Here is a 20,382-nt window from a genome sequence, read left to right on the forward strand (position 1 = left end):
GACTTTGGTTTCTCACCTTAAATAGAAGGGCAGCTTTAGCATCTAGGGAAGGTGCCTGTCTGGAGATGGGAATGGATGTGACATACTGACCTTGGTCCTAATGATTGTTTTCCAGTGGGGAGAGAGGTGAATGCCCTTGAGAACGGCACTGCAGGCAGGACTATGACCAGCTTCCAATTGCAGGGTGCAGGATTGGGTCACCTCGCTAGAAAGGGATCGAGTGGGAGGGAGAAGCACTCACAGAGCCCCTCCTAGGGGTGGCACCCAGCCAGGGGTTTTCATCTTTTCTAATTGCTTAACTTAAATCGCATTGTGGCATGGACACCACGTCCTATAGTCGCGGACACTCAACTCACACTTTCTGTTTGACCACTAATCCCAGGTATTTCCTTTTCATTAGATCACTGTACCTTGAGCTGTCTGAGCTCTTTGCCCTCTTTGTGCTGTAATAGTTTTAGATAAGCACATTATAACTTGGCAAGGCACATAAGTGGTTAATTGAAATCAGCGAAGTCTGCAGGTATTGACTTGCCGACAGGGAGGTGGGGTCATGCAATCACATCCCCACATCTCAGCTCATTCTCTGTCTGCCTGGGTCCAATTAAGGGATCATCGGGAGACATTTATCATGGAAGCTTGTTTCTGTCCCTTCTCCCTAGAAGCATATGGGCGAATGATGCCAGAGAGTTTCGGGATGCTTGAGAGAAGTTCAGAAACTGTTGGAGAAACCGTCAAAGACTTTATTTCTTCAGTGTTGCATCTGATGGATGGCTGTGTTTTAACTGACAGTATTAATCAGATTCTGAGATGCTTTCTGCGGGGCATTAAATAAACAGATTCCTGAATATCTACAATTCTTGGCTGGAGATGATGTAAATATTTCCATGATTATGGAACTGCTGACCAGTGTTTTTTTCCCTAATCAAATCTAAAACTTCCCATTTTTCTTCAAAGGGGGTATTTCTGTCTCTGAGGTCCTGGACTATGAATTATGCAAAAAGTTTTTCCTGGTCGTGGAAGCCAAAGATGGGGGCACACCCGCTCTCAGTGCCGTGGCCACCGTCAGCATCAACCTCACAGATGTGAATGACAATCCTCCCAGGTTCAGCCAGGATGTCTACAGCGCTGTCATCAGTGAAGATGCTTTGGTCGGAGACTCTGTCATTTTGGTAGGTGCCAGTGGGAGGTCCAGATGTCTGGGACCCATAATCCTAAAGAGAGCGAAAAAGTGAGCAAAATCTATCCTGGATTCTCGTCACACTTTCTCTTTTCAGGGTCTTTTTGTCCCCAAGAACGCTAGTCAGTCACCAATCTTTCAACTGTTTCTTCTTTTGTACATTGGAAGGGTCTGATAAATTCATCTATTGCAAGGTATAAGTGACCAATAATTACTTTCTTCCTTGGAGTGTATGTTTTTCAAGAAAACAAAACAGACCATGGAATACATTTCTAATGATAACTCTCACCAGTTTCTGACCTTAGATAGGTTATTAGGTGGCTAAGGATAAAATAAATCCGCCCCCCAACCCCCTGCACATGCACACATGTACTCACGCACGCACAGACAGTAGGACAGTTATGCCCATTTGTAAGACCTGGGACCCTAAGAATAAATCTTTTCTTTGTCTCTTATGTCTTTCTTTTTTTTTCTTCTTTTTTTGCTTGTGTCCCATGAAGCTAGTAGCAGAAGATGCAGATAGCCAGCCCAATGGACAGATTCGTTTTTCCATTGTGAATGGAGATCGGGACAATGAATTTGCTGTGGAGCCTGTCCTAGGACTTGTAAAGGTTAAGAAGAAGTTAGACCGGGAACGGGTAAGCTAGTTTGGGCCAGTTCCCCTCCTGTAGACACCAGTCCCTTCACTGGAATTGAATGCAGGCTCCCTGAATAAAAGTAGAAGATTCTCCATTCCAAATAACGACAATAAATAGGATGGGCTGAAATACAGCATGACATATTTGGGCTAAGCCTTAGAAAGAATTTTCTGCCAATAGATACTGGCAGTTTCTTATTTATGGGTGTTTTAAAGAAAGAGCAAAGATGTGTCTTTCTGGATGCTTTGAATTTCAGTCCTTCCTAAAGCAAGGAGGCAAGAAAGTACCTTCAGCATTGGCATCCTGTGGTCCTGGTCTCATCGGCAGCTTTAGGCCTAGATGTGCAGATACAAAAGGATCATTTGAAGGTATTTAGGTCAGAAAGAATGACCCAGAAAACTCCTCCTCTGCCAAGGTTAAACTAAGTTTCTAAACATTGTGTGTTTTGACTAAAAATATATGTCTTCAGAGTAAAATTCAATACAGGAAAAAATGTCACAGTGGTTGTGCTGAAAAGCAGAAAAACCTCCCAGGTGGTATATCCCCGTACCTTCTGAAGGATCGGAACAGAGAAATAAGATCAGGGTGACAGCTGCTGTGTTTGAACAAAGACCAAGAGCTGTGGTTCTAACCAGGGGTGGGTTTGCCCCTCCTGGGGACGCTTGGCAATGTTTGGGGACAGTTTTGGTTGTCTCAGATGGGCAGAAAATGACATTGGCTTCTAGTGGGTAGAGACCAGGCATGCCTCCAAACATCCTACAGGGCACAAGTCAGCCCTGGCAGCCAAGAATTACCTCAGGCCCACATGTCGGGGGTGCCGAGGTTGAGAAACCCCAATCTAGAGAACCAAGAGTGAGGGTGGCTGATCTTCAGCAGAGCACAGCCGAGCTTGCAGCTCCTCTGAGTGTGGGCAGCGGCAGGGAAAGGCTGCCCTTCGTTACTGTCAGTCCTTTGTGCTTTGGCAGGTGTCTGGATACTCCCTGCTGGTCCAGGCAGTAGACAGCGGCATTCCTGCAATGTCGTCAACGGCCACTGTCAACATTGACATTTCTGACGTGAATGACAACAGCCCAGTCTTTACGCCTGCTAACTATACCGCTGTGATCCAGGTGAGCAAAACTCGCCCACCAGGCACTGGGCCTTACACACTCAGCCTTCTTCCTCTGCTATGGTTTACTCATCATTTTTTCATTTTTTTTTTTTTTCTTATCAACTCATCCCGTCATGAGGCTGGGATGACAAGAGCCTGACTTCCACAGCAGCAGCTGACTGATAACCACTGATGAGCGCTGTTGCCAGTGGGGTTCTTTCAAGTGCCGGGCACTTTGCATGCACCACAGCCCAGTGAAGTGGGAGGGTGAGGCAGCCCCCACTTTACAGTAAGGGAGCCGAGGGCCTGAGGGGTTCAGTAGCTCACCCACGATCCTGCAGCTGGTAAGTGGCAGAGTGAGGATTTGAACTCAGGTCAGTCTTCTGCAGAAACCGCCCTCTTTTTACCCCAGCGGCAGGCTGCCTTTCTGCCACTCCATGCTGTCCCGTCATCGGGGTGGGGGGCGATTGCTCCAAACCGTCTCACCTGTCCAAGACAGGTTGGGCATCAGGAAAGGGCTGCTACGCATTAAAATCAATCTTCCAGAAGCAATTTGTTTAGCACTTTAGATCCACATGCAGGATGGAGTAGCTTACGGCTGTTAGTCAGCTCTCGGTGGGGCATGACTCTTCTTCCCATCCATTTTTTTTTCAAAAGATGTTTCATGAGCTCAGTGCTGGGGGGCAGCTACTTCTTCTTCCCAACTCCAGGAGGGTCAGGGAATCCAGTCCAGGAATGCTGTGGGCATGGAAGAGCTAGAGGCAACAGGGATTGATACACGTGTTGTGAGGGGCCTCAGAGAGTCCCAAGCACCAGCTCTTGCCTGATCCGGTTTGGCCTCAGAATCACCTCCCACGGGGTCTGCAGGCTTTGTGGGTAGAAGGAGAGGTGAGAGTGAGCCGGGGCTCTCGAGGGACTTCTTTGGAATAACATCAGGACTGTGAGTCTGGCCATCTACAGCCGGCTCCCTGCCTCCACCGCTGAGGTGTCCAGAAGTCAGGCCCAGAGAGGAGGCTTGCTCAGAGAGCAGGCAGCCCCTCTGCTTCTCGCCTCCCACTTAGCGAAATCAGATTCCTTCCCCAGTGGTATTTCGGTCTTCCTCTCCTCTCTGATGCTCTTTCCAGCAGTCCTGCCTTCTTCTCCCTCTCTGGCTTCCACCAAACTTACCCCCACCCTACCCCCGCCCCCGCCCCAGGGTCTGCCCCTTCCTGCATTTTCCTTTCTCGAAGATCACTGTCCTCCTGGTCTGCCTCCCACGGTGGCACTGTCTGCCTTGCCCAGCCTCTGCGTGCTCGCCCCAAAACAAAATGGGCTTTGCCTACTCAACATTCGGGTTTATGACACACATCAATCAGCTTGACAGACTGTTTCACACGCACCACAGGAAGTCAGCAGTGAAAGAAACAACTGCAGCCATGAGCAGTGACCGTGGCTCATATCAGCGCCGGGGCCTGTCTACTCTCTCTCTCTCTCTCTCTCTCTCTCTCTCTCTCTCGCTTCCTTCTTGGATGCTGACCCCTGGGGCACACATTCTCTCTCTCCGCCTCTCTCTCTCTCCAGTGCAGGAAATGGCCTTTATAAAGTGAGCAAACAAATCAATAAATCTTCTATTTTGTGTGGTGCTGAGTGTGTTGTCACCGTGAAATAGTAAATCTATGCTGGGCTAAGGGGGTGCTGTGGCTGACGGGAGGGGGAAACGGTGTCTAGTCCTTGATGACCAAAAGGCCAGTTGAGAGAAGGAGCAAAATCACAGGTCTTAGGTCCTTTTCTCTTTCTCCTTCAAGGAATGTTCCTCCCTTTTTCCAACCCAGGATGATTTCCTTATTCCAACACATGGTTTTCATAAGACGAATTCAGCACTTAGAACTTGAGTGTGCCTGCCCCGTGCGTGACTCCCGTCCACACGGCACTGTATCGTGGTCTCCATCTCTTTGACCCTAACTTATTTAATGCTGAATCGATGTCATCAGCAGGCCTGACTAATGAAACTGACTTCAGGCCCAAGCTGTGGTCTTGCTGAAGTCTAAACAGAGGGGGGCAAGAAAACCAATTCGCCTGAGCTACAGAGAAATTTAATTTGGCGTTATCGGAGTGAGGAGAACCTTCGACCCAAGGAGGAGTGACAAAAGCCTTTGTGTTTCTATTTTGGGGAAAAGGCAGAGAGGTTCTGCAAAATAATGCTTGAATGATAACATCAGCGTTCCCCAAAATTCTGATGACTTTAAGGATTTTCATTCTCTTCATTCTCAGTTTGGGAAACAGTCCACCCCCTTTCCCTTTCCTCCAGAAACACGGCAAAACTGTGTTCTGAGGGGTGAGGTGTAAAGGCCCATTTTCCACCTGGCATATGCCTTTGTGTACTTCCTGGGAAGTTGCCAGGATGTCTCCCCACCCTCACCCCAGAAAGTTCCATGTTGTGACACTGTGTCACAGCGTTGGGCCTCAGTGTGATCGTGTTGTGATGGGTGTGACAAAGTGCCTTCCCATCCCGAAAGGGTGATGTTTTCTTGGCCGGAGAGGGTTTCCGACCTACTCACAAAAGGCTGGTGAGAGCCATTTAGGTGAACTCAGGGCCTTACCATTCTGTGAAGGACAAGATGAAGCCGGCACCTCCTGGGAGGCCCTCCTGTGCTCACCTGCAGCTCACTGTCTCACGGGGTGATTGTGAGGAGGCAGCTAAGGATGCAGAGCATGACGCCTGTGGACGCCAGCATACTGTCAGAAGACAAGATAATACCACAGGGAACCCCTTCTGCTGAATGCCCTGTTTTCTAGCCGTAATGATGGGGTTTTTTTTCAATGTGAAGAGAGGTGTAATTTTATCTTCCTTTTTAATATCCTTTTGCATGCAGGAAAACAAGCCAGTAGGCACCAGCATCTTGCAGCTGGTGGTGACAGACAGAGACTCCTTCCACAATGGGCCTCCTTTCTCCTTCTCAATTTTGTCGGGAAATGAAGAGGAGGAGTTCGTCTTGGACCCGCACGGGATCCTGCGGTCCGCCGTGGTCTTCAGGCACACGGAGTCCCCGGAGTACGTGCTGTGTGTCCAGGTACGGCCCCGTCCTCTGGCCGCGTCAGGCCACCTTTCCCTTGTGCTGGTTTCTGCGCCCATTGGATGGGTTTTCTTTGGTGAGCGAGTCAACATAATTCATTACCGTGCAGGCATGTTCCCCTTTTAATCTCAAATTCAATTTCACACCAATAAAAGCGGCCTCTTTGTGTGAAATTTGAACAGGAAGGAAGGGAAGCATCATTGTTCAGAAGGGACATTCCTGTAGTGTGCCAGGCAGACAGTCTCTGGGCCGGAATCTGCATTCTCTGAATTCCTGGGCTTCTACCTGACCCTCAGAGACAGCTCATTGATCAAGGCTTGCTGCCCTATACCGAGTAGAAGTTGCCACATTTCTCCACCTATCAGAGCTACTGATCTTTGTCCCAATGTGACTGAGGCGTATCGTGGGCTCTGCTTCTGAAGAGACCTTAGTTTGATGAGTTGTCCCAGGGAGGCAGGAGGGGGCCAAGCCCTCGGATGGCCATGGCCTCCCAACATCTCAGCTTCCCCAAGAGCAGTGGCCTGTGTAAAATGAAATAAGACGAAGAGGCAAAAGTGGCAGCTATGGAATGAGTGTGGCTAGGAGCAGGAAGAGAGTTCCCAGGAATTAATTTTGCCCGCACCAAGATTTGGGTCCCATCTGTGAGACAAAGTGACTTTTTTTTACTCACAATTGCCACAGAGGGCAACCCAAGTCATTATTAATGGTAGCAGTAATAATAATTATTATTATTTATATTTGGGTAGCATTTCACTGGGTTCTTTACTTCTTTGGGTAAGTTATGGCTAACTGTGCTCCAAGAAACTTTCCAGATTAATGACTTTTGGCTCTGAGCATGTCAGTGAACGCTCCAGTTGCCTCCCACTCCTCCAACGATACTATGTAAATAATTTTAGATCACAGAATAGGTACCAAGAACAAGGAGAGATGTTTAGTGCCTTCCCATAGAAGCTAGTATGGTTCCTTGCCTGCCGCCTCGTCCTTCCATCCGCAGACACAACCCCTGGGGACTCAGTCCGTGGGAATCTGCCCATCTCGGAAGCTGTACAGCACGGCCTGCCACCGTGTGGCCCGTGGAGTAGAGAGTAGATTCTGCATCTCAGACTTCGGGAACACCACAGAAAGCTTTCTCATCCTCGTGCCTAAAGTTACACTACCACCACATGCTGAGTTTCTGGCTTCATAAGGTCCCCACGTGCATCAGTGACATTTCCTTTGTCCTTTCCCCACTTCATCCTGTACCGCCCCGTACGCTCACTGTTGCAGGAGCCCCGGGTGACTCCTCTGGCCTCAGCCTCATTCTTTTCTGATACATCCCGCCTCCCCGCCCAGGTTAATCACTCCACTTCGGTTATATCAGTCCCCTAGACCAGGGGTCGATCAGCTACAGCCCCAGGACCACATCTTGCCCTCAGCCTGTTTTTATACATGAAATTTTACTGGAATGTGGCCTTACCCGTTTGTTTACATATGCTCCGGCTGCCTCCACACTGGAAACATAGTTGATTAGTTGATAGACATCGTATAACCCCAAAGCCTAAAACGATTTCTTACCTAGCCCTTTACAGAATAGATGTGCCAACTCCTGCCCTGAGCTAGAGCCTCTGTGGCTCCCCAGTGCCTGAAAACGTGGGGTCTCCAGGCCCATACTCTCCGATTTTGAATCTCGGGGTCCTTCAGCAAACATGGTTCTCCAGTCCCGCTCAGTCCACAGGCCCACTGATCTGTCACCTCACACCCAGTGGCTTCATGCCTTTCTGTCACCTGTCTGCTCTCTGACATTTGAGTGAGCAACCTCTGGCCTATGAAGTTCACACTCATCACTGTCCTTCGAGGCCCTCCACAGTTTGACTTCAAGGTCAACCTCATTTGCTAGACTTCTCTCCTCCTACATGGCTTTTCCCTGTCAGCATCTCTGGCTCCCATAGTGGATCACATTAACTCTGATGTACTAAGTACTTCCGGGGTCAGACCTGTGCTAAGCACTTTGCCATCACCGTGTCTTTTAATCCCCACAATACCAGAATCCTGTGAAGGAGGTACTACTCGTATACGCAGATGAAAGGTACAAAAATCGAAGTTCAGAAATGTTAAGTCACTTCCTTGGGGCCAGAGTCGAGATTCAAACTCAGGTCTGTGTGACGCCCAGGTCCCTGCTTTTACACTGGCTTCCACCTACGAGGACATATCTCCTCCAACCCCATCTGACCAGCAAGGTCCACCTCGTCCCTCCATCCTCAGACACCTCCCCTGGGGACCCAGTCCATGGGAATCTCAATCTGCCCATCTCGGAAGCTCTACAGCACGGCCTACCACCGTGTTGCCCATGGCAGGTGTTCAGCAAACATCTGCTGTCAGAGTGGTTCTTCTATCAATTCTTTTTTTTTTTAAGATTTTATTTATTTATTTGAGAGAGCAGAGCAAGAGAAAGCACATGAGCAGGGAGGAGGGGCAGAGGGAGAGGGAGAAGCCCGCTCCAGCTTGAGCAGGGAACCTGACACAGGGCTTGATCCCAGGACCCTGGGATCATGACCTGAGTGGAAGGCAAATGCTTAACCCACCGAGCCACACAGGCGCCCCTATCAATTCTTATATATAGAAGGAAGACAAAGTTTTTCTCAGGCTACCTATTTTTCCCGTTTCTACATCCCATTTTCTTTTATTCTAAACCTTCATATTGTGTAATTCACAGCTCATGGTATTTCTTGAATGTACAGAAAGGTGTTCCCTGGCCCAATCCAAAGGAAAGAATGCAAAGAGGGCAAAGATTACTCCTCCGAGTGAGAACACCACTTTATGCATGACGTTCCCCGGCGGCTTCTGTTCAAGAAGAAAACCAGGCCAGCGTGTTGCAGGCATATCAGATCTCATAGCACCCTCTGTCCCCCTTCCTGTTCACCCCCAATGGCTAGATTGTGTGGACACGTTTTATTGTCCATAACCGAGTGTATACGTGGGGACCGCGGGTGATAAATCACTCCTCTGCCTGCGGTGCACATCTTTGGCATTTCACCGAACAGGAGCAGGGGATGGAGGAAGAAGCAAACGAGGGTAAAGGAATAAACATCTCCTCTCTGAGTTGTGTTGGTTTTTAAATGATTCTGCTTTTTCTGAGTTCCTTGCCTTTCTCCCTCTTGGTTGTTTTAGGCAAAAGACTCGGGCAAACCCCAGCAGGTCTCTCACTCCTACATCCGCGTGCGGGTCATTGAGGAAAGTATCCACAAGCCCACGGCCATCCCTCTGGAGATTTACATTGTCACCATGGAGGACGATTTTCCCGGGGGGGTCATTGGGAAGATCCATGCTACGGATCAAGATATGTATGACGTGCTCACGTTTGCCCTGAAATCGGAGCAGAAAAGCTTGTTCAAAGTGAACAGTCACGACGGGAAGATCATCGCCCTGGGGGGTCTGGACAGCGGCAAGTACGTGCTGAACGTGTCCGTGAGCGATGGCCGCTTCCAGGTGCCCATCGATGTGGTCGTGCACGTGGAGCAGCTGGTGCATGAGATGCTGCAGAACACCGTCACCATCCGCTTTGAGAATGTGTCCCCCGAGGACTTCGTGGGGCTGCACATGCATGGCTTCCGGCGCACCCTGCGCAACGCTGTCCTCACCCAGAAGCAGGACACCCTGCGCATCATCAGCATCCAGCCCGTGGCGGGGACCAACCAGCTGGACATGCTGTTTGCCGTGGAAATGCACAGCAGTGAGTTCTACAAGCCGGCCTACCTGATCCAGAAGCTGTCCAATGCCAGGAGACATCTGGAGAACGTCATGCGCATCTCAGCCATCCTGGAGAAAAACTGCTCAGGTCTAGACTGTCAGGAGCAGCACTGCGAGCAGGGCTTGTCCCTGGATTCCCATGCACTCCTGACCTACAGCACGGCGCGCATCAGCTTCGTGTGCCCGCGTTTCTACAGGAATGTGCGCTGCACCTGTAACGGTGAGTCTGGGTTGGAGTTCCCTCGTGCCACCCGTGATCTGGGTAGACCGGGCCGCCGTTCCTGATAAGCATGCATTCGTTTGTTCGCTCATTCAGCAAAATGTTTACTGACCACCCAGGACGGGCCAAGCTACCATGAGAGATGCCGGGCTGGGGGTAAGCAAGACAAGGGGAGCCCCTCTTCCCGTGGAGCGTACAGCTCACCGAGCAGCACAGACCAGCAGGCTAGCATGAGCCCATGCATTAAGTATTGCTAGGGGAAGTACAAAATCCCGCAGGAGGACACACCAAGAGGGAAGGTCTCCTGACAGGTTGGGATAAAGGATAAGTAGGAATCAGACACATGAGAACAGGTAGGGGAGGAAGAACATTCCAGGCCAGAGGGCAGCTTGTATGAGGAAGGTCCAGAGTAGGAGAGAAGCCCATACCAGGGGAGTGACAGAGATCTTCTGTCACTGGAAGCAGGGGGGAGGGCGTGCATGATGACAGATGAGACCTGTGAGCGGGCCAGGGTTCACACAAGGGCCATTAGCCAGGATGAAAATTGTAGAAATTGCCCCAAGGCAGGAGGAGCTGTGGTGTGCTGATGTGAAGTGAAGAAGTGACAGAATCAGCTGTCTTTCACAAAGAGCGTGCTGGCTGCAGAAGGGAATGGATTAGCTGGGGCCAGGCCAGAGGCAGGCCAACAAGTTAGGAAGCTACTGCTGAGGGTAAGGGCAGTTCGATTTGCTTCAGTGAAAAACGGGCCACTCGGAGGGATTCAGCCCTCAGAGCAGAGGAGATGGAATGGCTTGAGTTTGTTGAGGTAACGAGAGTCGCTGAACCTTGACCTTTCCCGGTCAGAGGCCATAGCTGTCCAGAGTCCCATGCCCATGGTGGTCAGTGAGAAGTATTGCTCTCTGCCTTTTTTCCTTTCTGACATGTGGAGCCATAAATTCACTTCCCTCTTCCAAGAAAATTGCTCCCGGAGTTTTTCTAACCAGTGTGAACTTGGCCCAAAGGGACTGTGGCCAGAAGAGAGGCCATTTGTAAAGCATCCCTTTAGGTAACTGGGGACAGGAAGGGCCCCTGGCCTCTTTCCATTATAGAAAGTTCTTGGTTGCGGCTTGGAAAATAAGCTCATCAGAGCAGGGCTCCTGAGACCACAGCTTCCGCCCACCCCACCAGGGACATTTTGACATCCTCTGAGAAGCCTAGAAAGTGATTGCCACTCACCCTGCCGTACCAGTGAATTCTGTGTTTTGATCAGGTAGATGCAGTGGTGTCGGACCTGCTGAATATGTAAATTAGCTCCAAAGTAACTCAAAGCATTCAAGCTAGACGCTATGCCTTTCTGGCAGATGCCACCAGCATGCAGGATTTATGAGTGCCTGCTGTCTGGGCTTTACCTAGATCTCCGTTGTGGGCAAACTGATTTATGCACCAAAGCTCAGCTAGGGCCTTCCTGCAGCGACTCACAGCAGGGTTCAAAAGAGGTTCACTATAGGGCAGGGCAGAGCCTGCAGGAGAAACTAAACCAGCTAATTAATCCCTGTGCTCCGAGAACGCATTTCAGTCAGCAGACCTCTGTGGTGGCAGCAATGTGCTAAGCGCTAAAGCTTCAACGTGGAAAAGACACCGCCCACCCCTGCCCTTAGGAGCGGGCTATTATGAGGTCAGCTTGTAAGAGCCTATTTGCAATAATAAGGTTATAATAAATGTTAAGGCAGAGAAAGGACAAGATCCCTGATATGGTCGGCCAAAGGGAGGCTTTCTGTGACGTTTCTACACCACAGACCATCTGTGTCCTGGGTCTTGAGGGATGAGTATGAGTTCATCAGGAGGAGTCAGAGGAGGGCTGACGTGACAGAATTTCTCCAAAGTAGGAAATCAGAGAGGTGATTTGTGTTGGAGAGAGGGAGGTTTTTCATGAGACACTAATATTTTAAATGCAGTGAGTTTCGAGTTGGGGGTCTCTGCCCAGGACTCCTAGTCTCTGGTCCCCATAAACCATTGATTCCTGGTAAACCCAGGATGCCGGGAGCTTTTATTTATTTATTCATTCATTCATTCATTCATTCATTTATTTGAGAGAGAAGAGAGCACAAGCAGGGAGAGCGGCAGAGGGAGAAGCAGGCTCCCCGCGGAGCAGGGAGCCCGATGTGGGGCTCCATCCCAGGACCCTGGGATCGTGACCTGAGTCAAGGCAGCTGCTTTAATGACTGAGCCACCCGGGTGGCCCTGCCAGAAGCTTTTATGATTCAACCCCCAGACATCCCACAAAGAGGCCTTCTTGGTTTGAAAAGTGAACAATTCCTCAAAGAATGCTGTATGTGTAGATTCAGGCTCATCCTGGAGCCTCTTCTCACCTTCAAGTCACTCTTGTAACTAAGCTGTAAAACAAAATACTAGATTCTAGTAGTAAAAAGACTTGGAAAAGTCATCTGGCCCTGTCCCATCTTCAGCAGGTGATGTACGACCATCTCCATTTGATGAATGTGGTAGCTCCGTGCCCTGCCCAGGGCTGTGTGGCTGGTGAGGGTGGCATGCAGATTCAATTCAGGCTTTTCTTGGGCCCCTCTTTTATTATCTGCATCTTAAGAATAGGGGCTTTTCCATTTCTTATGTGAATCACAACCCCAGTGCTATATGCTTTGTAGGAATACTCAGATAGCCTTGTTTTCCCCGGCAGACTGCTGACCAGCATCACAGTACCGTCACAGGACAGCCGAGGGGCTCCCAGATGCCAGCATGCATGAATGGGGCTTACCAGAAATGCCCACAGCCGGCCCCACATGCAAATATAACAGTAAGATTCAGGTGAAGCTTAGGAGTCTATATACGTAGCCCTGGGTGATTCTAATGCTGGTAGTCAAGGAAAACAAACTTGGAGAAATCCCACAGCAAGATAAAATAGGAAAGATTTCCTGCAAGTTCAGGGGCAAACTCTTAGTTAGAAATAGAAATAGCTCTCACTTCTTTTCAAGTGTCCTCTAATGAAAATACAGTGAGGAACTGTTAAGGAAAGCAGTAGGCATTTCAGGCATTTTCTCATTTATTGGACGGAGAGGTAATTGAATTCAGTAATTGCCCGCCTAAAAACACGCGCACACGTGTGTGCGCACACACATGCACAACTAGTATTGACTGCGCCTCGGTTTGCCCTGGGAGCTTGGCAGATACAATAAATGGACTTTTCCACCACTTGGTGGAATAATTACGATGATAAATAGAGGTAGCTGCCTATTCTGAACTGTGTAGCAATATTTATACAGATCTGGCCTTGATATGCTCCTCCCCACTTCCAACTCCTCTTTCTCTCCTGCACAGTTTTTTGGGTCCAATTAACAAAATTAGCATCTTGAACCAAAATGCTGAGTTGCTTTGACAAAATGGAAGCAGACTTGAATTTTAGTGCCAAATAGGCTCATTAAATTCCAGCCACCGTCGAGCATCATGTTTGAACTGAACTTCAAGAGATACAAAGTTCTGATGTCACAAGATGACTCCTGGTAAACTTCACAAGTTTAGTGAACTTCAGCACTTCAGGAAGAAAGCCTCATGCCAATTTAAACGCACAGGGAATGAAGGGTGCTCTGTGGGCTGTCCTTGATGCTCTGTCCTCTTGTTGTCCCACCGGGCTGTGCTGATTGTCCCTTTTGTAAAAATGTCATTGAGTTTTCAAAAGTCCAATGTAGGGGCGCCTGGGTGGCTCAGTCATTAAGCGTCTGCCTTCAGCTCAGGGCATGATCCCAGGGTCCTGGGATCGAGTCCCGCATCGGGCTTCCTGCTCAGTGGGGAGCCTGCTTCTCTCTCTGCCGGCCACTCCCGCTACTTGTGTTCCCTCTCACCCTCTCTCTCTGACAAAAAATCGAAGTCTTTAAAAAAGCAAAAACAAGAGACCAAAGTCTGTCATAAAAATCTATCAAAAAAAGAGCCCATTGTCCAGGAGAATGGACTCCCTAGGAGACCATCAGAGGTTAAGCCCAGGGTGTTGATGGTGGTGACAGCCAGAGCTGAAGGGAGCATCGGCAGTGGGGGAGCAGGGTGGGGGCCAAGCAGAGTGTGAGCAACAGCTGCCCTGCCCTCAGCCATGGCCTATGGCACTGTCACCAGAGTTCGCTCGGGGAGGGGAGAGCAACACTGCAGCACATCACTGAGGGTGATGCCCACTGAGCTAGCTCTGAAAGGGTACGTAGAATCCGGCACGTGCTCTAGGCCGAGGAGCACGAGAGCCAAGGCCTGCAGGGGAGAAGCAGGGACAGGCTTAACAATGAACATTTACTGAGCGGTGACCAGTGACTGCACTGTTTGTCCAACATACATAATTGCATTTAACCCTTCTAATAACCATAAAGGCAGGGTATCATTAACCTTCCTCAGAAGTTAAGGAGACTAAGACTTGGGAAGCTCAGCAGACTTGCTCAAAGTCACAGAGCTATGCAAATGGCCGGCGCCATGATTCCCAGCGGGTAGCCTCAAGCATGGCGCCCTACTACTTCCGCACCCATGTGAAAGGACCTTCAAAGTTTCCAATCCAACCTCTCACCCACGACAGACATCCTGTTAACTACATTCCTGGCACAGTAATTTAGCCAGCCTCACAACCTCCCAAGATGGACCAAGACAATCTTCTCCCTTCTAGTGCACCAAAATCCACCTCCTTGTAACGTCACCCAGCTCATCCATTAGAGCCACCCAGAACCTGACTCGTCTAACTCCTCCTATACAAGCTGCCCTCCAGATACTAAAGGGCAGTTGTTGTGACCCCTTGAATCCTCTTTTCCTACGCAAACTGCAGAAGTTCCTTTGTTCCTTGGCTGCAAACAAACAGAAGCTATAAACAGTTGTAGGTGGTGTAGTTAGGGCACAGAGGAGGGACAAAGGAGGGAGTCCTCAGTCCTATTGGAGGAGTCCATGAGAGGCACTGGAAGCAGTGAAGCTTGTCCTCCTGGGTCTTTGCCAGGCAGGGGATGCACTGTCAGCAGAGAGAGCACTGAAGAGAAAAGCCCAGAGATTTGGGGTATCCGTTCATCTGCTCATTCACTCAGCAGTGATGTGGATACGTTGCCAGGCCCTGGGCAGGGTGCAGGGTGCTGGAGGTATAGAGGTAGGTGAGGCTGCCATCGTTCTCGTCCTCAGGGAGCACGACGAGCCAGCATCATACACTGGACAAATGACAAGGATGCTGAGGGGTCAGGATAGTCCTGGGGAGGATTACCAGGGGACAGGTAAATGGAGTCTGTGATAGGCAGCCATGGCAGTGCACTTCTTTTTTTTTTTTTTAAGATTTTATTTATTTATTTGAGAGAGAGAGCCTGAGAGAAAGAGATCAGGAGGAGGGGCAGAGGGTAGAGGGAGAAGCAGACTCCCCGCTGAGCAGGGAGCCCGATGCAGGGCTCGGTTCTAGGACCCTGGGATCATGACCTCAGGTGAAAGGCAGACTTAACCGGCTGAGTGACCCAGGCGCCCCGGAAAGCACTTCTAATAAGCATCATAAAATAAAATGACGAAGCCTTCTGTGATTCAGTAAGACACTTAAAACTTAGCCTTGATGAGTTTTTAAAAAGCAGAGAAAAATCTGAGATTGGGTTTGCCTTGGGCTGGGGTTTGTTAAGGCTAATGCTCAGAGAAGAAAGCCAATAGTCCTCACCTCAAATAACCTTCAGTGTAGTCTCTGAATCTTAACCTGCAAACTGGGAAGTTTCTATTTTACATTCATAACAGCTATGTCTCTGCAGATCTTCATCTCCAGTACACAAGTCCCAACATGCCAGGAGAGGTTTAGAGGTGTCTAGCCTAGCCATGACACCAGCTTCTCAATGTGTGGATCTTCCCTTATCTATTCCACCCACACACAACCGCCCCAGAGAGGATGTCTTAAATGAAATTTAAGCTAAACATCCAGAAAATATGGCTGAGCCAAGCAAACACCATTCCAGATGATTCTGTGCTTGTGGGAGAACCACTTAAGAGACCACTTCAAACCAAAGAGACCTCTGGAGAATATGTTTTAAAACTTCATGCAGGCCAAGAATTAAGAGGAAAGCTTATTGACTTGTGCAGCATTTGCTAAGACATGGCATCTTGGCAAAGTGTGTGAATTCAGGGTGTAGGATATTTACCGTTAGTTATCAGATCCACAGTGTAATGAGGCAGAAATGTACATGAAGAGGTTGAATCAGCTCCAAGTGATGGTGATAATAATGACAGGTAGATACTGATGTATTCTCTCAAGGCATAGACTTAATCCCGGGGGCTGCAGGAATGGCAGCGAGACCCTCCAAGACCCCAAGAGGATCACCGTTCCCCTCTGTGCAGGTTCCAAAGCTCTGAAGCTGCTGCTCCAGTGAAATGTACATTGTCAGCTCTGTAGAAAGTGGCCTAAATTTCCACCTGAGCAACGCTTCAGAACGTGGAAACCTTCTTTCGGAGAATAGCCACATCCTGTGCACCTTTCTCCCGTGCGAGGCTGCGTACAGGGCTGTCTAGAAAGACCACCTCTGCCCGAGACAAGGTGGCCAAGGGGCTGACCCCACAGGGGCCTGGGACGCAGACGAATAAAATGGCCCAGGCTTTAGCTTGTACCTCCCAGGCACACAGTATTTCATATCATCTATCAGTTTACAAACCACGAATTTGACCAAAAAAAAACAGCAAGAAAAAGATTACAGTTGAGTTCAGGTTTCTGCCATGGGGCTGAGTCAAACTAGTGTCTCCAGTTTTGAGACCTTGTAATAATTTGTTTTTACTTTGTTTTTCCCTTTAAAAATTGCTTCCACGGGACACCTGGGTGGCTCAGTCGGTTAAGCATCTGCCTTCGGCTCAGGTCATGATCCCAGGGTCCTGGGATCGAGTCCCAATGAGGTTCCCTGCTCAGCAGGGAGCCTGCTTCTCCCTCTGCCCCTCCCCCTGCTTGTGTGCTCTTTCCTCTCTCTCTCTCTCTCACACACACACAAATAATAAATAAAATCTTTAAAAAATAAAAAATTGCTTTCACATACATTAGCCCATTTAATCCTCACAACTCTATGAACAGTTATTATCCTCATTTTTCAGAAAAAGAAATCAAGACTCAGAGAAGTCAAGTGACCTGTTCAGAGCCACACAGTAAATAAGTGGAATAACTGCTCAGAGCCAAGATCTAGGCCTGCAGCTTGTCACTGCAGATCCTTTCCTGTTACGATACACTAGCTTCTTGAGGGGACCTGGGCGTGGGGCACAGACTTTCTCTGCCTGTTCCGTGTTCTCGGAGTTGCTAAAAACATCCGATCCTTCTATCCTGCCACAACAAATGGCATCGGTCATTTGGATAAAGCGGGCCCCTTCTCCCTTCATGCTAACTCTGGCACCAAACTGATGGATGCCGGGAGATGCAGAACGTGTCGGTCTAGACCCTCCACCCCCCAAGTTGTCGCTGATCACAGCGCAAGTTAATTAAACCTGGATTATTTAATGATAGTTAATAAGATAAACTTCCTCCCAGAGGGCAATGGGACTTGACACTGTTGTCTCGTAACTATTACTATGATAAGGCACCGTCTGCCATCAGAAAGATGAGCATTAACACATGCAAGCAGTCGAGCCACGCGCTACGGCTAATGTATGTGAAAGCAATTTTTATTTTATTTTTTAAAATGAGCATTAACACACACAAGCAATCGAGCCACTCACTACAGCTGGCTCATTCCCATTCCCGTGAAACACATGGTCTTTCAGACTTAAAATAGTAGGTGTCTATACTTCCATGAGAGGGGGATGATATAAACGTGGGATTTCTAAAAACAAGTTAACCCCTCAGCATCCATTTAAAGCACACTGGGTTTCATGTTGCTAGAGAATGTAGGGCTTTGGCTGGAAAGAGGCTTATTATTCCCAGGAAAGTGTCCCCAGGACCCAAACGTCTAGGTGTATCTGAGGTCAAAGGACACACAACATTGTTCAGCATTGGCATACAAAGGTCAAGTCCCTCTGACAACATATATGTCAGAAAGGACCTAATATCTTTTCCTAATTAATAGGGAAGGAAAAACTACAGTATTGTACATGGGGAATATTTAGTTTGGGGAAACCTGTTTCTCGTAGCCAGAAGTCTTTCTCTATTTGGAATAGACCGCATTTTGCGCACATGCTCACATCTGTCCCCAGCTAAGGACGACATTACGTTTTACACTGACCTCTGGATTCTAATCTGCCTTCCTGCTCTCTTGAGCCACGGGAGAGCGGACCGACCATGAGCAGAGTGAGCTGACAGAAGCAGCTGGAGTCTGAATGTTTACGACTGTTCCCAGCCCGGGCTGAGACTTGGTGGGGGAGGCCCGGGAGGATTTTTAACGCATCAAGAGATAGATCACTTGCCAAGAACTGTCCCCTTTGCCTTAAAAAGCCTATTAAAAATAAAAAGAAAGAAAAGTAAACCTATCAAACTCAATGGCTGCTAGAATGACTAGAAATATACTTATTATATATCTAATATGTATATTAATATTATTACTTTTTAAATGCACATATTATAATACTTACACTAATGTATTTTTTTTTACATATCCTCCAGCTAGAGTTTTTATAATGGGCACTGGATCTAACATAATCCATTAACTTAGTGGATGTAATTGTATGGGTTCTATGGTTATGACATGAGGAAAAAAGAAAAAGCTTTGAGTTTGAATCCCAGCTGCTGGTCTGAATGGCTTTGGCTTTACCCCAAGATAAGAGAGATGGTGACAGAATAAGAAGCATGTGCCAGCTACCAGGGCAGGGCTGATGGTAAGAGAAACCGTAAAAAAAATGTGGATAAAAGGGAGAAGTACTCAAATGCTGGGATTTTTTTTGTGTGTTTTTTTTTTTTTTTTTAGTGTTCCATGATTCATTGTTTGCATATAACACCCAGTGCTCCATTCAGTACGTGCCCTCTTTAATACCCATCACCAGGCTAACCCATCCCCACACCCCCCTCCCCTCTAGAACGCCCAGTTTGTTTCTCAGAGTCCATAGTCTCTCATGGTTCGTCTCCCCCTCCAATTCCCCCGCCCTTTGAATCACAGATCTGTACCTCTGAAACAAATAATACATTATATGTTAAAAAAAAGAAGAAGAAGATAGCAGGAAGTCAAATGCTGTTTTAATATGAAATACTGTGTTTCGTTTTTATTATATACGCTTACAGCTGTTTTTGTTTTTTTTAATCTTACCATAATTCCTCCAGGAGAAAATACCTTTACTGTCATGAGTCTGAAATTATCTAGCCCTCTTTTCCCCCTTTGAATTAGTGGCTTTTAAACTGGACTTTTAATAATGCACAGTTTCTTAACAATAGAGCCTTGCACTACAGCAGAAATGGGGTCTATGCCGCTGTGTCTCAGAAACAGAAATGTAGAGAAAGATATCCTTCAGCTGGCGAAAGCAGGACACGGAAAAAGTCATGTCTGTGTAATGGGAAGAAATAGATTTCTTAACTATGTAAATTACTGTTTCTGTGTCTAATTGGAAGGTGATGCCCAGGTAATTCAGAACTACATCTATTGGATAGAATGCATTTTGTGATTATCTATGCACATGGCCACCTTCATGTGGCCAAGTTTAGTGTTGGGCTGAGTTAGCATCTTTGAGCACATACTAATGAGTCCACATTTAGGAGCAACCTGGAAGTGTGCAAGACCATCAGAAACTGACATGTAGCCATGCATGGAGACAGTGAAGAGTCAGCTGGTAGAGTTGTGAACTTTTCATGAATGAGCATTAACCCACACAACAGTCGAGCCACTTGCTATGGCTGGCTCATTCCCATGAAACACAACCCCTTGTTCCTAAAAGGATCTCAGCCTTCAAGCCTGAATTTAAAATGTTCCCTTCTTTGGTGAGGACTTCTGACATTCTCCCAGGAAACACAATTGTCCCTTCTCTGGGACCTCTATCAAGGCGCTTACCTTATTGTATAGTCCTCATGTGTTTGCTGGTTGTTTCCCGGAGGGAGGAAGAGGTGGCCTTGTTTCCTGTCATCTATGTATGTCCAGGCTTGGGGCGCCTGGGTGGCTCAGTCAGTTAAGCGTCTGCCTTCGGCTCAGGTCATCTCAGGGTCCTGGGATCGAGCCCCGCAACGGGCTCCCTGCTCAGCAAAGTCTGCTTCTCCCTCTCTCCCTCTTTCCCTTTCTCTCTTTTACTTTCTTTCAAATAAATAAACAAATAATCTATATGTCCAGGCTTATCACTTCTTTGACCCTAAAAAAAATTATTTGCTGAATGAATGCACCAAAAATTATCTTAAAACTGGTTATCAAAAGCACTTTGAAGCAGATCATAAGGTGGTAGAACAGCTGTTTTAAATGCATAAATATTGAGAAATACATGGCAGGAGTAAAAATTTCTTGGGATGAAAATAAGAAGATGTATTTTGGGGCACTTAATGTCTTTTAGAACCATTTGTAGAGATCATTCCAAGTTTTCAGTTGAAAATCCCTTCATCTTCTAAGACTTTGTAAGCTGGATCATTGCCAAGAGTA

General features: G+C 48.0%; 1 protein-coding gene across 3 annotated transcripts in view; it reads left to right on the forward strand.

The window, feature by feature from the left end:
• The window catches only part of FAT3 (FAT atypical cadherin 3), a 499,470-nt gene that overhangs the window by 444,254 nt on the left and 34,834 nt on the right, over positions 1-20,382 (forward strand). For all 3 annotated transcript variants that reach the window (XM_088017597.1, XM_028119619.2, XM_028119620.2), the window contains 5 exons: positions 955-1,169; positions 1,678-1,815; positions 2,781-2,924; positions 5,758-5,955; positions 9,106-9,904. In XM_088017597.1, the coding sequence (XP_087873723.1) occupies positions 955-1,169; positions 1,678-1,815; positions 2,781-2,924; positions 5,758-5,955; positions 9,106-9,904 (1,494 nt within the window). The remainder of the gene's footprint in view (positions 1-954; positions 1,170-1,677; positions 1,816-2,780; positions 2,925-5,757; positions 5,956-9,105; positions 9,905-20,382) is intronic.

This window comes from Eumetopias jubatus, unplaced genomic scaffold (genome assembly GCF_037043125.1).
Source record: "Eumetopias jubatus isolate StellerSeaLion01/CBP00866 unplaced genomic scaffold, mEumJub1_p1.0 scaffold_13, whole genome shotgun sequence".
NCBI lineage: Eukaryota > Metazoa > Chordata > Mammalia > Carnivora > Otariidae > Eumetopias > Eumetopias jubatus.